Here is a 23914-nt window from a genome sequence, read left to right on the forward strand (position 1 = left end):
AAAAAAATTCAGTGACACTCTCATCATTAACACATCTAAATTATACAGCCTTAAAAAACTGATACGGTTAAAATAATAATTCAACATTTATTTTTATATTAAGAACATATTCTATTTCTATACTGCACTGATGAGTTTTGTTTTTGTATCATGCATTTCTTATAATGTTTGCATAATACAATAAATATAATTCATATTTCTTTGACATTAACATATAATTCAAAATATAAGCTTCACTTCACATTAATAGACATTTAAATTAAGAGCACTCTGATACATCATATCAAGAAGCTCTAAGTACGACTAGTGAAAACAGATACTCTTCTACATCACTGGTAAGAATGGAAATGGTATAACCCTTACAAAGGGAAAATATGGCAATATCTAACAAAAGTAAAAGGTTTTTTGACTGTAGGAGCATTGGTAAAAAGAGTGGGAACCACATAATCAATCATTTTATTAGTAAGGAACTGATAAATAAAACCATGGTGTGCACACAATGAATTACTGGGAAGTTGTAGAAAGAAAAGAAAAATATCTCTAAATACTCACTGGGAGTGTCGTACAGATACAATATGAAAAAATAAGGTAGAAAGAGTACATAGTATGTTATTATTAATTATTATATTAATAATAATTATTATTTAAAATAAATAAAAAATTATTTAAAATAATTTATTTTTATAATATTTTTTATAATTATTTAAAATAGGAATATATATATTTAAGAAAGATGATAAATATATATTCCTATTTTCTTTTTTTTTTTTATTGTTGGGGATTCATTGAGGGTACAATAAGCCAGGTTACACTGATTGCAATTGTTAGGTAAAGTCCCTCTTGCAATCATGTCTTGCCCCCATAAAGTGTGACACACACCAAGGCCCCACCCCCTCCCTCCGCCCCTCTTTCTGCTTTTCCTCCCCCCCATAACCTTAATTGTCATTAATTGTCCTCATATCAAAATTGAGTACATAGGATTCATGCTTCTCCATTCTTGTGATGCTTTACTAAGAATAATGTCTTCTACTTCCATCCAGGTAATACGAAGGATGTAAAGTCTCCATTTTTTTTAATAGCTGAATAGTATTCCATGGTATACATATACCACAGCTTGTTAATCCATTCCTGGGTTGGTGGGCATTTAGGCTGTTTCCACATTTTGGTGATTGTAAATTGAGCTGCATTAAACAGTCTAGTACAAGTGTCCTTATGATAAAAGGATTTTTATATCAAAAAAATCAAATTTACTGATGACAAAGGGAAAAAACAGGGCTGAGGAGACAGAAGTAGAAACTAAACTCCAAATACATCTTGTTTTCCTGAATGTGACTTAGAAATCAATATAAATTAAGTCATGACATATTTTTGTATGTAAAGATATATTTTCCTTGTTATGTCTATTGAAAAGACCTAGAAATGATGGATTGCCTTGTAGCAATGAATGCCCCTAAGTCCCAGCTTGTACACTTGGAGAAATACCTAACTTCAGGTCTCAGGTAGGAAACAAAAAAGATAAACCAAAAACATCTTACCATATCAAAAAGTATACTTTCAAGCAACTCAGCAAATAAAAAAATTAAAAGAGAAATTAGAAATGTCTTCAACTGAATAGAAAGGAAAACTGTCCACATCAGGATTTTTTTTTTTTTTTTTTGTGGTTTTTGGCCGGGGCTAGGTTTGAACCCGCCACCTCCAGCTATGGGACCGGCGCCCTACTCCTTGAGCCACAGGCACTGCCTCACATCAGGATTTGTGAAATGTCACTTAAACAGAACTTAAAGGAAATTTATGATATCAGTGCCCCAAAAGATCTTTTTTTTTCCCCAAAAGATCTTAAAATAACCATCTCAACTTCCACTGTATGCAACTTAAAATAAACAACAGTAAATTAAATGCAAAACAAACAGAAGAAAGCTAATAATTGAGATCAAAATGGAAGTCAATGAAATAGAAAACAGAATAGAAATAGAAAACTATAAAAAAAATCAATTAAACAAAAAGTTGGTTCTTCAGAATATTGATAAAGTTGTCAAAACTTTGCTAGACTTAAGAATAAGATAAAATACACTAATATTATAACTATATATATACATTATATATTATAAACACAATCTATTATAAACTAACATATAATATGCTATATAATACATTAATACTGGATTTACTAATATAAAGAATTCAGGAGGTAGCATCACTACAGATTCTACAGCTGTTATAAGGATAATAAGGGAAGATTATGAAGAACTATGAGGCTATAAAGTCACAACTCAGATGACATGAAAAACATCCTTGAACTATACATGATCAATCACAGCTTATTCTAATAGTCCTATTAAAGAAGCCGACTATACAGTTAAAGCCTCCTCACAAAACAAATCAAAATTCAGAGTCCAAACAGCTTCACAGGTAAATTCCACCAAACATTTAAGAAAAAAAAAAAATACCAATTCTACATAAACTCTTCCAGAAAAGTAAAAAAGAGAGATTATTCCCCAACTAATTTATGGAAGCTAGCACTACCCTTGATATCAGAACAAAAGACATTACAGGAAAAGAAAACTATAAACCACATTCGTCACGTATATAGACACAAAAATTCTAAAAACACCCTTCAGAAAACTGAATTGAATATATGAAGAGAATGACAAAATGATCAAGTGAAGTTTATTTGAAGAATGCAGTCGTTTTAACATTTTTTAAAATCAGTAACTCACATAGTACAAATTAAAAAACTCATGATCACTTCAATAGATAGTGATAATAAAAAATAAGTTGACAAAATTCAATACTTATTCATGATAAAAAGTCAAGCCTATTCCTAGAGTTTTGGACAGTGTGTTCTGAAGTTTTTAAATGCATGATCTAAAGTACGTGACGAGGAGAACACCAAGGAATAGTGTTTGGTACAGATTATTTTCCAAAATAACACATCAGTATAGTTTATTGTTTAATCTTGAAAGTCTTAAAGATTTTAAAAAGATTCATTTAAAGTTCAAAATTTTATTTAAAAGTTCCACCACCTTTACCCAACCGTTTCCCCAAACCACCCAATTCTCTATGTATCTAACCTTGATTCATAGCTTGGCATGAGTGAACCTCTTACAGCCCCCTTCATTTTAAGTGGCTGAGCAAACCAGGTCAATCCTGCAGTGCTCAAGTTCTCATTTCCCTGAGTCATTCTAGGCATACTTAGACCTCAGCCTAGGGAGACCTCAAGAGTCTTCAGGGTCTACCAAGAATAAATCCAAAAATTTCCAAGCTAATCTTGCTTCATGGCAGATGTAGAAATGCTAAATGAATTTAATAGTAGACTCTAGCTGGCTGAATCTTTCATCTTTCTTGTTTGCCCTCTGCTATGGTCCTTAAAGAGTCTCTCTATGAGGATAATGTGTACTTTACCTCTGCTGTTACTACTGCTACTACCATTAACAATAACAAATAGCCACTAATTTTGTGCCAGAATGTACTTTAAGAATTTTACATACATAAGACCCATTTATTTCTTTGTAAAATCCTATGAAGTAGGTATTGTTATTATTCCTGGTTTAGAAACTTACCCAAGATCACACAACTAGTAAGAAGTACTGGGATTCAGACATGACAATGTGCTTCCAGAGGCCATGCTCTGAGAACCAGTATTATACCCCTTTGGTTTGGGTAATGCAAACTATTTCATCAAGACCTGAGACTTGGGTTCTAGTTTTATCTCTGACACTAATCTGTGTGACCTACAGAAGTTTTTCAGTTAATTTCTGCTATAAAACGAGCCAGGATCAATGATCCACTTGTAGTTATACAATGCTGTGATAATAAAGTAGGTGCATTTTATTAACAAGCTTGATATTACTAGATGAGCTGGAAAGATTGATGCTTAAAACTGAAATACGTGGAAGGGAAGAAGGCAGCTACTCACAACTAAGTTAATCTCCTAAACAATTTAACTTATTTCCTCATTTTATATTCTATGATGCAAGCATTATGTTCTATATTTTACAGAGGAAAACAGCCTCAGAGATCAGGTAATTTATCCAAGATCACATAGATAGCCAGGACTGAGCACCAGGATGTGAATGTAACCAAAGCCTACGTACTTTCTGCACCATGGTGCTTCCCTGGTGTCACCATTCTCTCCTCTGAGCAGCAGTAAGCAGAGATTTAAAAGATAATATCAAAGCCTTGCAAGCAGCACACACACAATCAGTTTGGAGCTAAAGAAGGAGACAGGTGAATAAAAACTTAAAAGTAGTAAAAGATTGTTACTTAAAAGAAAAGTGGATACATTTTTGGGCAATTTCTATAAGGTGTGCTCCATACTAACCATATCAAAATGACGAATTTCTGGAGGTAAAGTCTGTATGACTTGAATTCATTCCTAAGTAAACACTGGAGAAATACCATAAAAATGCTAAAAAAAAAAAAATGGAATTTTACAGGTCACATACATGAGCTCTTGTGGTATTTTACTATAAGAAATTACTTCCTAACAATAACTGAGAATCATTTTATTAAAAGAAATCTCCATTTTTTCCTCTTGAGAATGTCACAAATACCCATGAAGAAGGAAAGTCTCGTACATACTCACTACTGAAAGGAGGTCAGGAAAGCCATAAACTGCAGTGCTCAGTTATCAAATTCCTCTTTTGGTTTGGAAATGGAGCCACTCCTTCATTCACTAATTCATCTAACTAATTTAATACCATATGTACAAGGTATTATTCTATTAATAAGTGTATGATTGAGTACTATAATTAAAAGATATACAGAGGGAGGTGCCTGTGGCTCAGTGAGAGGGCACCGGCCCCATATACCAAGGGTGGTGGGTTCAAACCCGGCCCCGGCCAAACTGCAACAAAAAATAGCCGGGCATTGTGGCAGGCGCCTGTAGTCCCAGCTACTCAGGAGGCTGAGGCAAGAGAATCGCCTAAGCCCAGGAGTTGGAGGTTGCTGTGAGCTGTGATGCCATGGCACTCTACCAAGGGTGACAAACTAAGACTCTGTTTCTAAAAAAAAAAAAAAAAAAAAGAAAAGATATACAGAGTGCTTATCACACTGTGCCCCTTAGGCAGGTACTAATACTATGGGTCAATTAAAGAAAAAGGCATTATTGCGACTCCCATTCACTTATGAGGAAACTGAGGCTTGGAGTAACTGCTATGGCTTCCCCCAAATTCATATGTTCTTGAACCTGTGAGCTCAGGTGATCCACCTGTCTTCGCCTCCCAGAGTGCTAGGATTACAGGCGTGAACCACCACGTCTGGCCCCAAATTCCTGTGTTGAAACTTAATTACCTACATGGTAGTATTAAGAGGGGAGGCCTTTAGGAGATTAAGTCATGAGAGCAGAACCCTCATCAGTGGGATTAATGCTTTTATGAAAGAGGTGCAAGGAAGATGTTTGCCCTTTCCATATGAGGATATGGTAGGAGGTGCCATATCAGAAGTGGAGAGAAGCCTCCACCAGACACCAAACCTGTCAGTGCCTTAATCTTGGACTTCCCATTCTCCAAAGCTATAAGCAATAAACTTCTTTATTCATATGTAAAAACAAGACACACAGGGTGCTGCAGGAGCATGTATGTTATTTATGAAGAGTTAGCATGGGATGGCGCCTGTGGCTCACAGGAGTAGGGCGCCAGCCCCATATAGCAGAAGTGGCGAGTTCCAACCCAGCCCTGGCCAAAAAAAAAAAAAAGAGTTAGCAGAGCTCCTGAAAGAAGTGACACTTGAGTCAAGGCCAGAGGATACGGTATGTCTAGAAAATTGCAAACATTAGAATTCAGAGTATACACAAATAAGTCTTCTATATTACATAGCCATAGAACTATAAGGGATTTAACAAGTGATATATTTCAACACCCTCATTTTACTTTAAAAAAAACTAATCCCTTCAGTATATGTGCTTAGAGCAGTGGTTCTCGACCTTCCAAATGCCGTGACCCTTTAATACAGTTCCTCATGTTGTGGTGACCCCCAAGCAACGAAAATAATTTTATGGTTGGGGGTCACCACAACATGAGGAACTATATTAAAGGGTTGCGGCATTAGGAAGGTTGAGAACCACTGGCTTAGAGTCTTAATATGAGGACAACTATGACTAAGGTGAGGCTGCCCTTAAACACACAAGGGAACACTGTTGTGTCCAAGAGCGAAAGCAGCTAAGTCCACCCATGTTGTAAACACTCGCCTTAGACAACCTCTAACCTTCTTAGTGTGAAATACTCTGTCATCTGCTATACCAGACAGTATAGAAATTACTTGAAACCACCTCCAGCTGATCTGAATGGTGTTAAAACCTATAAACTGCCTCTGCTTATGTACCCCAGGGGTTTATAAAAGAGCACTGGAGATAAAACTGTGTTTAACACAGTTAATTCTTCGGTTAACCCGAGTCCTTCTGCCTCTTCCCAACTCTCGTAAAAAAAAAAAAAAAAAAAAAAAAAAAAAAAAATTGAGATGCAGAAGCTATTAAATGAAAAATTTCTTTTAAATCCCCTGCAGATTTTATCAGGGGATTGCTTTATCATCTACAAGTTAATAGTTACTAAGTGACAAGTTAACTAAGGGACAACAGTAAAATTAGTAAAGTCTACCACTAAGCCAAAATCAAATACGGATTTAATTCAAAAAATACGTAAAATATTATATATTTAGATATAATAAATTCTCTATTCTACTTATAGAATTTATTTATTATAAAAAATAATAAATAAATAAATTCTATATTCTATAATTCTATAATTTGTGTTTTATAAATAAATAGAACACTTCATTTCTTTGCTGTCTGCCCCACACTGCCTACAGTCTTTTGCAGGTTAGTTCCCATGTTACATCTGAAGAGAGAGTCATGCTCTTTTGAAGGGATGCCAGAGTTTTTGGTATAAAGTTCTATTTAATAGGTATGCTATTATCCTGGACTTTAGAAATTTTTGTATCCTTTATACCCTGGATAGAAAAGCAAAATTTTAATGGTAAAAAGTTATGTTCCTTTTAGTAACTATGGGGAAAAAGCACCACTTAATAAAAATATTAAGTTTTATACTGTAAGATTTCTTTAAATTCAAACTTTAGGATGTTTTAAAAATAGAAAGTTTATTAATAATTTATAAAAAATTTTATTTGTGGGGCGGCACCTATGGCTCAAAGGAGTAGGGCGCTGGCCCCATATACCGGAGGTGGTGAGTTAAAACCCAGCCCCAGCCAAAAAAACTGCAAAAAAAAAAAAAAAAAATCCTATTTGTGTAATTTTTCAAGAACATATATTATATAAAGGTAGATAAAATTCACACATTTTCTTGAATGTTTGTTATAATAGGATTTTAGCTCCAATTTAAAAAAACCACAAGAGACTTGAAAATTAAAAATCTAATACATATGAAAGTGAGAATTCAAACAAGAGGAAAAGAAAATAAAAATTCTAATCACAACTACATAGACAAGAATACACACATAATTAACGGGGGTTACTGGGGCCAGAATAGAGACTTTACTTTTTGTTGTATACAGGTCGATGTTTGTTTGTTTCATATGAAATATGTACTACTTTAATAAATTTTAAATATTTCCTTAGAATGTTATTTTAGTATTCCTTTTTTTATAAGCAAATAACTATAAAGAGATTCTTCTGTATCTTGCCACAGTGGTTCTCTTATCAAGAGTCCATTGAAATCCTATAGGTAACAATTATTGTATTATATACTTAAAAATCCATAAAGATGATAGATCTCATATTAAGTGTTCCTACTGTAACAAAAAAAGAAAAAGTAGAGTGCATCAGATTCAGCTAGAGTCTTTTGAGAAATATGGAGTTGGCTGGGTCCTACTGTAGAATACTGAATTAGAAAAGTTAAGCCACCAGACTAGAGAACCTTTAAGGTTCTTTCTAATCTTCAGACTATATTACTTACAAATATTTTAGACAGCTTCAGAGCCTAACCAATAGCTACAGAGAATAAAAGCATCATATCTATAAAATAGGATCAGGTTCTATTCTCTGGCACTATGCATTCATATTACTGTGGGGAGGAGCATATGTGTATGCTATGATATATCATATCATTATACTGGTTCTGTAACCTAAAATAACTCTAAGGGGCATTTCTCAGTAAGTCACTTAAGTGTTAGCATTTTTCCCTCGCCTAGCACTTCAGCTACGTCAGAGTTTCTTGATCTTATTAGACCCAATGACCCTTTGTTATATAAAAATCTATACATACCCACTAAATCATTGAGAAAAACTCCCATGTGCTGCAAAATTCCAAAGTGCCCCCTAGAGGTCTGTAGCACTCTATTGTCAACTGCAGTCCACATAAACTTTCAGGGTCTATATGCACACTACTACAGATTCTTGCCCTGAGTTAGGAAGACAATTACTGGTCCTTGATCTCAGGCTAGATCTTCTTTTATATGAGGACTATTTTTAACTGAAAACCTTGGCACACTTCAAATCCAGAAGCTTCTAATAAGAAATTTTACTTAAAACAATCTATTAAAAAAATGTGAACAAAGTTATTTTTACATCTATAGAAATGAATTAAAGTTGTACTGATAATTCTGCTTCCTCTCTCTACCTCCCTTAAAAAGTTCTTTCCCCCTAGGTTTTCTAGGTAATCAGTGTTAAACTGTAAAGATATAACCTTTTTCTTTTATCTACACTAATGCAAAGATACGCCAGTGCAAGCAATCCAAAAGCCATTGATATATAACACTGAAATGTATCATTATATTGTTATTTGGCAGAGTATCTTCCTAATTAAATTTTAATTAAGCATCTTTATTAAAAGGAGTTTATACTTCCTAATCAGCCCAATGACCCAAGCATATGTCCTCTGAGGACAGGCTGGAATGGGTACTGAGTCCAAGAGAACTCAGTACTGGGAAGAAAGTGACCTAAGTACTTTGTAAATTTCACTAAATGAGGTTTGGATATAGAATTTATTTTGGCACTAAAAGTCTTCCATACTTTTGTATAGATTTTGTGTTAAATTAACTCATGATTCATAGGAGCATCATAGTAATAGGTATATCTTCACTTTAACTAAAGATGAGGATTTTAATTTACATAAAAGAATTCACAGCTTAGAAGATAGTTATCTCAGAATTCCTTTGAACATAAAAACTATGAGTTAAAATGCCATTTTAGAAATATCCATTTAATTTCTACACATTATGAAAAACTTTTAAAATATTCATTGAAATATTAATTAGCCAAAATAGGTAAAATGGCCATTTTTTCTTTTTTTTTTTTTGCAGTTTTTGGCCAGGGCTGGGTTTGAACTCCAGTATATGGGGCCGGCCCCCTACTTCTTTGAGCCACAGGTGCCGCCCAAATTGCCATTTTTTTCTTTTCTTTTCTTTCTTTCTTTTTTTTTTTTTTTTGTGACAGAGTCTCACTTTGTCGCCCTTGGTAGAGTGCTGTTGCATCATAGCTCACAGCAACCTCCAGCTCTTGGGCTTAGGTGGATTCTCTTGCCTCAGCCTCCTGAGTAGATGGGACTACAGGTGCCTGCCACAACGCTCGGATTTTTTTTTGTTGTTGTTGTTGCAGTTTGGCTGGGGCCGGGTTCAAACTTGCCACCCTCGGTATATGGGGCTGGTGCCCTACTCACTGAGTCACAGGTACTGCCTCCCAAATGGCCATTTAAATAGATATTTAGCCTGTTTTTACACTTTGACTTTCATTAATTTAACCAATAACGCCTTAAAGAAATCAATATTCCATTTTTTGTAATCTTACCTTTTATAATCTGGTTACCTTAATATTTTTAGTATTCTTATTTCTAATTGTTTCTACAAATAAACTTTGAAGAAATGTGGAACATCACTTTGAATCAGTTTTAAACCAATCAAGCATACACACCAGCTCTAAAAGGCTTTATGATTTCCACAAAAAAAATAGGTCAGAAGTCATATTTTCTATTATTGAACAGAGAATGCAGATACTAACAGAAAACGAACAAACAACACTCACATGCAAAAAAACACTGATCTGAAAAGCTCATCTGATATAAAGTTCCAAGCACACACCAGGTGTGCAGCACAAAGCCTTGGACTCACCTGCTAGTACCAGGCTGCTTTTGCAGGGCTTTATCCAGGAGAAGAGATGGAGCGCTCCTCCTCCTTTCTACTAATGCTTTCATTTTCTGTTGGAGAAAATAAATAAATAAATACATATATGAAGACTACATGGCTTGTGAGGTAAGTAAATATTGATTCCCAAAACAAAGTTTCGTATTGCCTGTCTTTGCCTATCAAGAACCCTACAATTTCATTACGCAGATAAAACTATACCATATAAAAATAGAAAAGTAAAAAAAAAAAAAGACAGCAAGTACAAAACGGTAGTAGAGGTAGTGTGTGTTTTTTTTAATAGTTAGATAATAAAGAGGTTTTAAATGCTGATCAGAGGATTTGGGAAAAACATTGTCATAACATTATTATTGCTGGTTATATATCCAGCCCTATGCTAAAAGCTAGATATGGAGTCTGTTATTTATACCCCAAAGTGTCATCAGAGTCGGCACTACTCTATTTCATAGACAGGATAGGTCCCAAACTGGTCTTCAAGGAAAAACAAGCAAAGCAGAAAAAAACAAACAAACAAACAATAATTTAAGCAAAAGCACAGAGACCCGTTCTTACATAAACATTTAATCAACCTTTAAATTTTGTTTTAAATTTAAATGTTTAGACATTTGAGAATCCATCCTCCTAAATAGTATTCTTTCCCCTGTAACTTATAAAGAACCTTTTTCTTTTCTTTTTCTAAGTGGTATATAATTCATTTCAGGTACCCTGTTTCCAATGACCTAAAATTTGTGGTAAATGGGTATTTTTTCAATTTAAATTATCCAGATAATTACTCTCTAAATTCAGTCTTATAAATTTAACACCTCTAGGGCGGCGCCTGTGGCTCAGTTGGTAAGGCGCCAGCCCCATATACCGAGGGTGGCAGGTTCAAACCCAGCCCCGGCCAAACTGCAACCAAAAAATAGCCGGGTGTTGTGGCGGGCACCTGTAGTCCCAGCTACTCGGGAAGCTGAGGCAAGAGAATTGCCTAAGCCCAGGAGTTGGAGGTTGCTGTGAGCTGTGTGAGGCCACAGCACTCTACCGAGGGCCATAAAGTGAGACTCTGTCCCTACAAAAAAAAAAAAAAAAAAAGAAAATTTAACACCTCTAAAAACAGCCACTAGAGATAAATGAGTAAAATTAAGACACGAATGGAGTTTAGGCTATATCACTAAAGACATTCTTCCTGCCATACTCTTTTACCCTATCCTGGCCAGAGGTTTCACTACTGTCTAGAAACCTAGGCCAGCCTTACATGGAAACTGGATATTGATCCAGTAGGGACCATATAAAACTAGCTGGCTCAGTGTCAGTATAAGGGAACTGATTCTTTGCTAGTAAAAGAAACCCTAGATATAAGATTAGAGGAAGAATCATATGCTGGTAAAGGAATGCTGGACTTCTTTGGCACAATTCTTATCTTGCAAATTCACCTGGGAATCTCTCTCAAATTACTATTGTCACCACTGCCCTGGCCTTAGTGTTGCAGTTCCCTTCATTAATATTTTTGCTCACATGTGGAAATTATATGCTCAAATATCCTTGGTACAACTGCAACAGCAATTGAAAGAATTAGACAAAACATTAATAAAGGATAGGAAATGAATAGGTTAAAAATCCTGAATATATCAGACATCTCATTCAGGAGTTATTAACCATGAATCAGTTTCAGGCCAGGCTGCTTGTATAAAAATTTTTTGTATGTCTATCTGGTGCCTTCCTTCCACAGAAACAGTCTATAGTTGCCATTGGTAGGGTGGAGAACCTGCAGCCACAAGGATTTGTTCTGCATAATTTGAATTCAGTCAAAAGGCTGCACTCAAGGATCAAGAAGGCCACTGTGTCCTCAAGGCTGCTGGCTCCCCGCCCCATCCCACGTTTCCATTACCTGCACCTCGAAAGGAACACAACCCTCAGGGATCTAACATCTTAGGCTAGTGTGACTGCACAGGATACAAGGAGAAAGGAAATCTGGGAGGCAAGTATTTGTACTGTAAGGTACAGCAATACCTTCCTACATGAAGAGGGGGAGAAATCAATCCTGAGGGACTTTATTTTACAAGGAAAGGTGGCAGTTTGTTTATATACGTTAAGCTATGTTCCAGGTTTTCTACAGGACTGTTTTATCAGTCCTGGGCTTGATTCCTACTATGTATGATTCCCTTTGTTTAGGACCTATTTATTATTTTGACATTTGAAATATTACCAATCCCACAGGATTTACCTGAACTTTTTATCCATTGGCTGCTTTGACCTTGAGGATCTGCCTAACTTACTCAGTGAGGGCCATTCCTGGACCATTTGAGCAGCCTTACAGCTACTTCCCCTAACTTTCTATTATCACTGTTGGAAAATACAAGATTCTAAACTAGTTCTTCCTTACTACATGATTTCTAATTCTCAGCTCTTTGACTTTCAGGTCTATGAAGAATTTGGAAAACGTTCAAAAGACAGCCATAAAATGCTTTAAAATGTGGAGAAAAGAAAGACTCTATGGAAAAGCTAAAATGATCTGAGATTCTTCATTTGGAAATAATAATAATATCCAAATTAACGCAGAACTACACAATATGGAGAAAAGTAAGCACCTTTCAAGGAAGATGAGGCAAAAAGAAATGGGACTAAACTGCAGAAAATCCACACTGACCGTGGGTTTACAAATTTACAAAAGTTGTGAATTAAACTTGGCATACAATTTCAGAGGTTCAAAACCCCCATAAAATAGATTTCTTAGAGATTTATAGACCCCAAATTAGGAAAACTTTTGGTATAATAATACTGTTCTGGCTTGACACCTGTAGCACAGTGGTTACGGTGCCAGCCACATACACTGAGGCTGGTGGATTTGGGTTTGAACCTGGCCTGGACCAGCAAAACAACAATGACAACTGCAACAAAAACATAGGCAGGCGTTGTGACAGGCACCTGTAGTCCTAGCTACTTGGAGGCTGAGGCAAGAGAATCTCTTAAGCTCAAGAGTTTGAGGTTGCTGTGAGCTGCGATACCATAGCACTCTACCGAGGGTGACATAGTAAGTCTCAAAAAAAAAAAAAAAAAAAAAAAAAAAAAAGAATACCTTTCTGAGAATGATAGCTGTTAAATGTGAGAATGAACGGGTGATGAGTTTTCTTCTAAACTGATGTGTTTAAAGCAGGAGTTTTTCATGAAAATATCACATAGAAGACCATTTGTATACACAATGATTAGACTTTTTTTCTGAGTCATACAACTGTCAAATGTATGATGGGTCTAATGCTGAGCCTATGTACTTTATCCATTTGGATTCATACTGAAGAGAATGTAATCAAACTATAGGATGAGTCCCGTTTTTAGGTCCTATTGTCTGTTCTCTGACTTACTCTACTAATAAGATACACAATCCAAGGAAATTCAGTAACTTTTCTAGTCCTCCATTTCCTTACCTAGAAAATGGAAACGCTTACACTATTAGCCTCTTATGTTCCTTTTATTTCTCATGTTTTCACAGTGTCTATCAAAGATTCACCCCTATTTATAGGAAAATAAACATTATATATATCATGCATTTAGGATTCACTTCTCTTGTACCTAAATAAAATGTCTTAAGAACACCCAATATAACTAGGGGCTTAATAATAGACTTAGATATTAATTCATTAAAATTACACATATTTTTTTCTTTTGTTTAATGTACCTAAACAAAGGGCCTACAGTAATTTCAAAACAAATTTACTCATCTATTAAAAAAATCTGTTCTCAGGAAATAGAGACTTGCACTTTCTTTTTGTGTATAACAAATACATGAAATACAGTACATTGAAAAAGAACAAGACTATTGATTCCTTTACAAATGTGTAATAGTACAAATTTGTCAGGACAGGATATGGTTACAACACCCCAAAATTTCACAGTTGTCAGGGATAACTGTGACTCTTTGCTTCACAGGGAAGGGAGACTTCAAACAGTGTATAGTATATTTTCTTTGTCAGCTTAAAAGTCACAATGCACTGTGTAATTTTTCAGAAGTTTCAAGTGCAGGACATCCCTTATCTAGATGACCTTGTAATGAGTAAATACTATCTAGTAATTTGCTATGGAACTAGATGGTAAGAGTCGTACCTATAAACTGCAAACTCCGACTTTTCATCAGTGTTGATATATACCACTTTGAGCTACACAGTAAACATCTCTCTGAAGATAAAGTAAAAGTTAATCATTTATAAACAAATAGTGTTGGGATAACTGTATAACCACATGCAAAAGGATATGGTTGGAATCCTACATCACATGTGTCATGTACAAAAAGTTAACTCAAAATGAATCAAGGATCTAAAAGTAAGAGCTTAAAATATTATAAAAATCTTAAAACATAGGCAGAAATTCCCTCTCCCTGCACCCACCTTCTCCCACCCCCAACCTATCAGCTATCACTCTGTCACTTTGGATAAGGCAATGGTTTCTTAGCTATGACATTAAAAATACAAGCAATAAAAGAAAAAAATAAAGACAAATTGGACATATTTGAGATTTAAAACTTCTATGTTTCAAAAGATAGCATTAAGAAAGCAAAAAGACAACTCTTGGTATGGAATAAAACTTTTGCAAATCATGTATCTGATAAGTTATTTGTATCTAGAATAAAGAAATATTGCAATTCAATAGTGACAAGTCAACCCAATTAAAAAAATGGACAGACTATGAACATATAGTTTTTCTAAGAAGATACACAAATGGCCAGTAAACACATGAAAAAATACTCAACATCATTAGCCATCAGCAAATTGAAAATCAAAGCCATAATGGGATACACGGATTAGAATGACTACAAGAAAAAATAGATAACAAGTGTTAGTAAGATGTGGAAATTTTGGGCTGTCATACTGGTGGGAATGTACAATGGTACATTCTCTTTGAAAAAAGTCTAGCAGTTCCCCAAATGGTTAAACATCAAGTTACCACATGATCCTGCAATTCCACTAGGTACATATCCAAGAGAAATGAAAACATGTCAAAATGTCCACACAAAGACTTGAATATGAATGTCTAGAGCAGTGTTATTCATTATACTCAAAAAGTGGCAACAAAATCAATGTCTATCAACTTGTGAATGGATACACAAAATGTCATGTATTATTTGGCAATAAAAAGAAATGAAGTATTGATACATGCTACAATATGGATGAACGTTGAACATGTTAGGCTAATTGAAAGAAAACATTCCAAAAGACCATAAATTACATAATTCCATTTATATATTGTCCAGAGTAAGAAAGGTATAGAGACTTAAAGTAGATTAATGCTTGCCTCAGGTAAGGAGGTATTAGGGGTGATGGCTAAGGGGTACAGTATTCTTTTTTGAGGTTCTGAATATACACATGTATTCTGAAAGTGATTTTGTCATTTTATCATAAGGACATTTACACTAGACTGTTTATCACAGCTCAATTTACAATCATCAAAATGTGGAAATGGCCTAAATGCCCACCAAACCAGGAATGGATTAACAAGCTGTGGTATATGTATACTATGGAATACTATTCAACCATTAAAAAAGATGGAGACTTTACATCTTTTGTATCAAACTGGATGGAAGTAGAAAACATTATTCTTAGTAAAGCATCACAATAATGGAGAAGCAAGAATCCTATGTACTCAATTCTGATATTAGGATAATTGATGACCTAGTATATGGTGGGGGTGGGAGAAGGTGGGTGCAGGGAGAGGGAAAGGGGGTCACAGGGTATGACATACTTCTTGGGGAAAGGACTGAGGGATGTTATCTAAAAAATGCAATCAGTGTAACCTGGTTCTTTGTGCCCTCAATGAATCCCCAACAATAAAAAAAAGGGGAAAAAAAAAGAAAAGTGATTTTGTTGATGGATGCACAATTCTGGGACCACACTAAACGCCACTGAATTATATACTTTAAGTGGGTGAACTGTAGGGTATGTGAATTATATTTGTTAAAAAAAAAAAAAAGCGCCAAGTATTGAACTGTCAAAACCACTGGCTCTATCCAGTAGCAGACTGGTACATAACCAGCAACTAAAAATTTTCTTCTTTCTTACAAGAAACACATTCCTAAATATGAAAGTAGGAATTATTTATTTGCTCTTTGTCCAATACATTTTCTTTTTTTTGAGACAGAGTCTCACTATGTCACCTTTGGTAGAGTGCTGTGGCCTCACAGCTCACAGCAACCTCAAACTCTTGGGCTTAAGCAATTCTCTTGCCTCAGCCTCCCAAGTAGCTGGGCCTATAGGCACCCGCCACAATGCCCGGCTATTTTTTTGTTGCAGTTGTCATTGTCGTTTAGTTGGCCTGGGCCAGGTTCAAACCTACCACCCTTGGTGCATGTGGCCGGTGCCATAATCACTGTGCTATGGGTGTCGACACTTGTCCAATACATTTTTGTACAAAAAATTTCACTGGAATCTGTCCAACTGCTGGTTGTGATACGCCACCTACTTTACTTCTCCAGTGCTCCATATAGGAAATTCTCAACAGTTGTCTTGTAAGCGGATGAATTAACATCACCTACCTCAGAGATATTGCACTCCCAACACAAGAGTGTGTATGTGGGAAAATGAATGTATAAATAGGTAACTGGAGGAAAAAAAGTTTTGTTGTTTCATTTTCAACAATGCAGAAAACACTGTGTGTAGACTCTCACTGGAATTTTAACTTCATGGCAATCAAGAGATACAGTACCATTTTTGGAATCTCTCACTCTGAATCTGGGTATTTTTATTCTCAGTTCTCACAGAGATTAAAGGGAAATTAAGCATATCAAAAGAAAGGAATAGGAGGAAAGGTTTAAATCAGAGGTGATCTATAAGTTCTTATGCAATTTTGTTTTATTTCACTTTATTAGGAAAAAACACAAGCATTTCAGCTAAATTTAAGTGAAATGATGCTGAAGTATTTAAAATAAACATATAATTAAAACAAGGGCTTTCTAGAAAGCTTTTAAATATATAATTCAAATAACTTCAAATGTTCAAGCTTAGAAAAAAATATTTAATCAGAGTTACAAATTAATGTATTCAAACTTGACTATTAATCCCTTTGTGGCTAGTCTATGCAATTTAATAAGCAATAAATTATTTCTTGCTTGCTCTCCCTACATGCCTGCAGCATTTACTTGCAGAGATAGACCCAAGCCACTGAACAATCACACTTCAAAGACACTGGCTTTGCAAGGAAAAAAAGAGAATTACGTTTAACTTTGCACTTTAATTTGTTTCTGGAGCCTGTTACTACAACACAGTTTTGACCACTGGATAAGCTGAAGCTTACTGCTAATGTCAGTTTGGTCTGTAGGCAGTCTGATCTTCTGTTTACTCAGAAATCATGCCATTCAGAACTGGTCTGAGCACTTAGCTAAAACAAATTTCTTTACAGTACAGACTACTGTAAAGGGATGTAAGTTCTTTCATGAGATTACAAAATGCTTTAACTTTTTGGTTCTTTCCACACGACAATTACTACTTTGAAGTACAACAAACAATCTATGTAATGCAGAAGAATGGGCACTAGGCTCCAAGACATTAGAACTGAAATCTGGACCCTAGTTCTACTAATGAAATCCTCAATTTCTCTCTAAAATAGACCTTAACACCTTCCCTACCTACCACAAAGAATCCAATAAAAGTATGCATGAAAGTCTTCTGAAATGAAAAGCTCTATGATGAAGTAATACATATGGTAAGCTTTAAAGTGCATAAGTACTGGGTATAAATATGAGGATATTAGAATTTCCCTTGTACATTATTCTTTGTTTCTCTGCTTCCACCCTCAGCCATGCAGGATTCTGGATTTTCATGATGAGCTGTCAAGTGGGTTGACTTTCTTCTTTGGCGAAGCCACTAGTTTTAACCTTTGGTCATGATTCCCTTTCAGCAACACTAAATGCAACTAAATTGTACACTTTACTTTGGTGAATTGTATGCTATGTGAATTACACAGGGTGGACATAAAGTTCGAGTGCAATTTAAAACAGTTTAACATAGTAAATTGTACACAAACTTTATATCCACCCTGTATTTGGTAAAAACAAAAGAAGCTGACTACATCCTGGAGTAGAGGGCAGGGTGAATCACCAAAGTTATGCCTAATAATCCCTCACAGGGCAGGGCTCCACACAGCTTTTATACTATGGTCCCATAAAAGATACTATTTGTACCACCAGAGCACACTATGTTAAACCAAGGGTCACTCTCCCTACCCCAGTACCAACCCACCCACTTGCCTGAGGGTCAAGGGGCTGAACCATCCGTGATGATTGTTAAGCTCTGCCTTACTGAGGCCCCTCATTTTCCTCTTGCAGAGGGGAAAAGTATTGAGATCAAATCTCAAAACATAATGGTAAAGAAAGAAAAAAACAATGTATAGCGAATGAGAATAAAAAATAGATCAAGGTCCATTAGATTTAGACATAGTGTCACCCACAATGGCTACTGGTAAAGCTGAGGTTCAAGAGCATGAAGGCAAGGGTACAAGAGGGAATACAAAAACTCTCCTAGGTATCAAGTAGGACTCAGGCGAATCAGGAAAGCAGAAGGCCACAGAGCAACTGGGCTTTCCAGACCTTTGACATGTGAGCTGATATGGGCACACATACATTCCATTTTCAGAGTCTAAACACAAATGACCAGACATCCAAAAACAGGTTTTACATTTCAGTTGTGCCCTGTGACAAGTGTCCATCAGAATTAGGTCAAGGCTGCTCAGCATACCACTGACCCACAGTGCTGATGGGGCTATTTCTGCTTCAAGTTGCATATTTCTAATCTAAGCTTATCCTAGATTAAAAAAAAAAGACTGAAACAAAATTATAAAATTAACTGGGTTGTGTTGTCTACAAGCCCCATTATTGGTGGCTGACAGAAAGAAATTACCTCTGTTCCCTTCCCAGCCTCCCACATTGTGGTGGAGTCTCCCGTAAGCACACAAAAGCTAAACATCACCCTTATACCAGCTTCCATCAGGAAACTGCTGCAGCTGCCACAACCAAATTGAGCCTTCTCTCTATAAGCTTTTTGTATACAGTGGGACCTCTAGAATCCCTGTGATCCTAAACATTTGATATACTACCAAAATGAACAGGAAAGCACACTTTTCCTTCACTGAAAGTTTATTTTAGAGGTTCTTACCAAATGCTCTGGAGACATGAGGAGTATGACTCACGAAACTCCATTGAATCATAATAATAATATATACGTGTATTTCTGGAAAGCACCATGTATATTACACAAGTATAAGTATATATGAGTGTTTCACACACAGATACATAACCTTAATATTACATACCTATTTTTTGTGACATTTTACATAATGTGTTTTGGTGGAAATTTAAGTTCAAATCTAGTGTATTTTCAACTATAGATACCTTCTAAAAAGGCAAGTTTTATAATTTCATATTTTCAGTAAGTTGTATGTGGTCCTAAAGGGCCCAAGGTGTCTCTACTTTGAAAAGAATAGCCACCAAGTCCTGCATAGAAGGATAAGAACTGTGAAAGAATTCCGACACCTAAGTTATTGACTGTGGAGGATTTCATTTTCTGTAGGTAGCATGAGTTTTCTCACTTCTCCTCAGTGTAGTCAACATGTTCTATCTTTTCTCCTGCAGACCTTTCACCAAATAATAACCCAGGAGTGAGCTGAAGGCACAAGATGGTGATAAATTGCTTCATGACAGTCTTCACTCCAGAGCTAAAAGAAACAACTGCACTACTATTTAGGTATCTGTGACTTATGAATTTTCAGCCTATGAGTTATAACTGTCTATTTTAACTTAGTTAACTATTTAAGCTATTTTCAATTTTTAAAATTAATAACGACTGATTAGAAATGTATAAAAAGATTGTCCTTACCTTTTATTTTATAAAAACTATAATTTATTCTGTCTAATATATAAATTTTAGAGTCACAAAAATTAATTTTTCTTTTTGTCATGTTAAAATGCACTGTTGTATTCCCATTCTAAATAAGAGTAATATGGACCCAAAACATTTCCCAGACTCAAGATACATGATAACAAAAGTTTGCAGAATTAGGTTTCCCAAACACATGATTTTCCACAGCAGAATTATCTGAAGCCACAGATTCGGTATGTCTACATGTAATTTTGAAATATAGTCCTACAAGTCTGTCTGGAAAATGGGCCAAGCTTTCCAATAGTAAGCAAGGCTGAGGTCTCAACATGGAGATCAGGCCTGGCTGAAGAGATCCTGAAATAATCTGTTTGCATTATACAAAACATCTGAAAATTACAGACACCAAGGCATAAAAATCATACAAGTATCAAAGTAATCAGACCAATGATGGTATCATTGTCATTCTTAGTCAATGTTTTCCTAACATTTACCTAAAGGCAGCAGTGAACATAACATTTGATGGTAGGGAGACAGAATATAACCTCTCCTTCCTAAGAACATAAACACCTCTCAGGAGGTAAGTCCATCAACAGCCTCTGCTTTTTTCAGCTGGTTATACATGATTCACATCTACTCTCTCCTTTATCTTATGTTAAACAATAGCAAATGCAGCTTTAGTTTAACTGAAAAGAGAAATTACAGTTCTGTTCCTTGTCCTATATGAAAAAGTTAATTCCTGCCTAGTATAACTGATTTATATTAAATAGAGATAGACACTCATTTAAAGAGGTCTTTATATTTTCTTTACTCTTCCATAAATTATAGCCAACGGTGGTCTTTTTGCTCAAGTTTCTGCTTCATTATTTGATATTTATGGTCTCCAATAGTAACTACTGGATAATAATGAAGGATAGTATTCATTCATATACATGTACTAATGTTAAATTAAAAAAAAACTCCTTTTATCACCTTATGCTTACTCTCACATAGTAAGATATACTAATGACTCCTGTACTTTTTTTTGAAAGTGTTTTTCATACACCTTCAACTCATAAAACACCTTGAGATAAACAAGATGTGGACAACCCCAATTTTCAGGAAAGGAAACAAAGTCAGAAGTTCAGGGATCACAGAAGTAGTAACAGAGGCCATTATGATTAACCCAATTGTATTTTGATAATTCCAGGACTCTCCCTTCCAAAATAATCGTATGTATCTAATTTTATGCAATTCAATTCATAAATAACATAAGAGAAGAAGTCAGTAGGATAGTGGTTTAACCATGGACATAATATGTTTTCCTCAGCATTGAACAGTAAAACTAAACCTTACTCATTAGGATGTTTCATTCAAACCAAGTACAAGACACACATGTGGCCAAAGTCAGCTCTTAGAGTGCTCTACCATGAGGTGCTACAAACAGACTGGGCCCAGAAAATGGAGAAAGAAAATACAGAATGAAGTTTACAACAGCAGTTGCTACATTTTAAAATGTTAGTGCTATTTTAAATTTGTTTTCTCTTGACTGGATTTCTGTGCCTGTAGGTCTCTCTTCCCTATCCTCTCATCGTATTTAAAGAGTCTGAAATTAGTATGTTAAACCAAAGGATCAGGGTGTGTGAGTCTGACACAAATCATCCATAACTGAAATGATTCTAATATGTGTTTCCATTTCATTAAGATTACTTGGTGCAAATATAGATATCCTTAAGGATGCGTTATTCCAAAAGAATTTAAGACTTTATCTATGCTTTAAATATATGCTATTATATTTTAGGTCCCTACTTTTAGGAACTGCTATATAAATTTATTGTATATTCTTTTTTTTGTGTTTTTTTTGGCCGGGGCTGGGTTTGAACCCGCCACCTCTGGCATATGGGACCGGCGCCCTATTTCTTGAGCCACAGGTGCGGCCCTCTTTTGAAGAGCCTCAGTGATAGAAAAATCTTTGCCCTCTGAGGATGGATCTGATTTTGGAAATGGTCAGATCTTCTGGCTAGTAAATAACTTTATAGGTTAGTGATCCAACAAAGCTGTCTGCTTAAGGTCGGAATAATAAATGTGGATATAAATATAAAGATACCAACTTCTTATACAGCATCTATAAACTAGCTCCTCCAACACACCTACCTCAGGACCTTTGAATTTAATGCTGCCACGTCCTGGAATCTTTTAACAGGATGCTCTTTTCATCCACAAAAGAGTTAAGAGTCACTTCAAAGAGGCATTCCCTCAACATCTTAGTATGGAGTGGTTCAGCACAATAGCCTTATTTGTCTAAATCTGGGTTAGGTTTGTTTCTTTAATATCACCATTCTTTTGTTGTTGGTTTTATCTCTTCCTCTGACCTGTGGTGGCCACCTAGACAGATGTGGTTATTTAAATTTAAATTCAAATGAATTATAATGAATAACATTAAAGAAGAAAACTATCCATTTAAATCTTACCAAAATTAAGAACTGTTCCTCAAAAGACACTTAAGAAAGAGAAAAGACATGTTACAGACTAAAAGAAAACATTGGCAAATCACACATCTGATAATATACTTAAACCTAGAATATATAAGTAACCTCAAAACTCAGTAAGAAGAAAGCTAACAAGCCAATTAAAACTGGGGATAATATCTGAATAGGTACTTCATCAGAGACAACATGTGAATGACAAATGAGAACATACACAGATGCTCAATGTCATTAAGGAAATGCAAATCAAAACCATTAGGTACCACTTTATACTCTCTAGAATGACTAAATAAAAAGATAGATTATAAGAAGTGTTGGTGAAAATGGGGACACATCAGACTGGTATATTTCCAGGGAGGATATAAAATCACTTTGGAAAAAAACAATTGGACAGTTTCTTAAAAAATTAAATATATACCTAAAGTGTGAACCAGCTGTTCCATACCTAAGGATTTATCCAAAAGAAATGAAAGCTTAAGTCCATTCAAAGACCTTTATATAAATATTCAGAGGAGCTTTATTTGTAACAGCCTGAAACTGGACATAATCCAAATGCTCATTAATAGGTGAATGGATAATCAAACTGTGGTCTAACTATAGGAGAGAATACTACTCAGTAATGAACTGCTGATACACACAAAAATACAGATGAATCTCAAAATAATTATATTGACTTAAACAAGCCAGACAAAAAATATGAAGTATGATTATATAAAGTTCTTTTCTCTCATTCATTCTTTATTTGTATAAATTCATGGGGTTAAAATCCTGGAAGATGAAAATTAACCTATAGTGACAGACCAGTGGTTGCCGGGGAATAGGGAAAAAATCAATAGATTACAAACAGACATGAAAAAACTTCAAGGAATGATGAATATGTTCATTACTTTGACTACAAAGATGGTTTCACAGGGCGGGGGTGTGTATGCACATACATACACATGTCAAAACTTAAAGATTAATTAACTTTAAATATGTGCATTTTATTATATGTCAATTATTGGTGAATAAAGCTGTTAAAAAATTTAGGGGGCCAGGTGCAGTGGCTCACACCTATAATCCTAGCAGTTTGGGAGGTCCAGGTGGGTGGTTCACTTAAACCCAGGATTTAGAGACCTGCTTGAGCAACACAGCAAGACCTTGTCTCTACTAAAGTTAAATAAATGAATATGGCATGATGGTGCATGCCTGTAGGCCCAGTAACTTGGGAGGTTGAGGGAGGCAGATGCTTGAACCCAGGAGTTTGAGGTTGCAGTGATAAGATGATATCACTAAAGTCCAGCTCAGACAAGAGAGTGAGATCCTGTCTCAGAAAAAAAAAAAAAAGAAAGAAATTAGTTTCTCAGTTGCACCAGCCACCTTTCAAGAGCTCAGTAGCCAAATGTAGGTAGTGGCTACTGAATTAGAAACTCTAGATAAAGAACAGTTCCATCATTGCATAAAGTTCCACTCAACAGCACTCCTCTAGACCAGGGTCAAGGGTCTACATAACAGGGACCTACCACTTGTCTTTCTAAATAAAGTTTT

At 35.4% G+C, this 23914-nt stretch overlaps 1 protein-coding gene across 1 annotated transcript in view; it reads right to left on the reverse strand.

The window, feature by feature from the left end:
• Positions 1-23914, reverse strand: part of ARHGAP20 (Rho GTPase activating protein 20) — a 103576-nt gene that overhangs the window by 76403 nt on the left and 3259 nt on the right. The window contains exon 2 of the mRNA XM_053595916.1: positions 10057-10142. Within this exon, the coding sequence (XP_053451891.1) occupies positions 10057-10142 (86 nt within the window). The remainder of the gene's footprint in view (positions 1-10056; positions 10143-23914) is intronic.

Source organism: Nycticebus coucang, chromosome 6 (genome assembly GCF_027406575.1).
Source record: "Nycticebus coucang isolate mNycCou1 chromosome 6, mNycCou1.pri, whole genome shotgun sequence".
In the NCBI taxonomy this organism is placed as follows: Eukaryota; Metazoa; Chordata; class Mammalia; order Primates; family Lorisidae; genus Nycticebus; species Nycticebus coucang.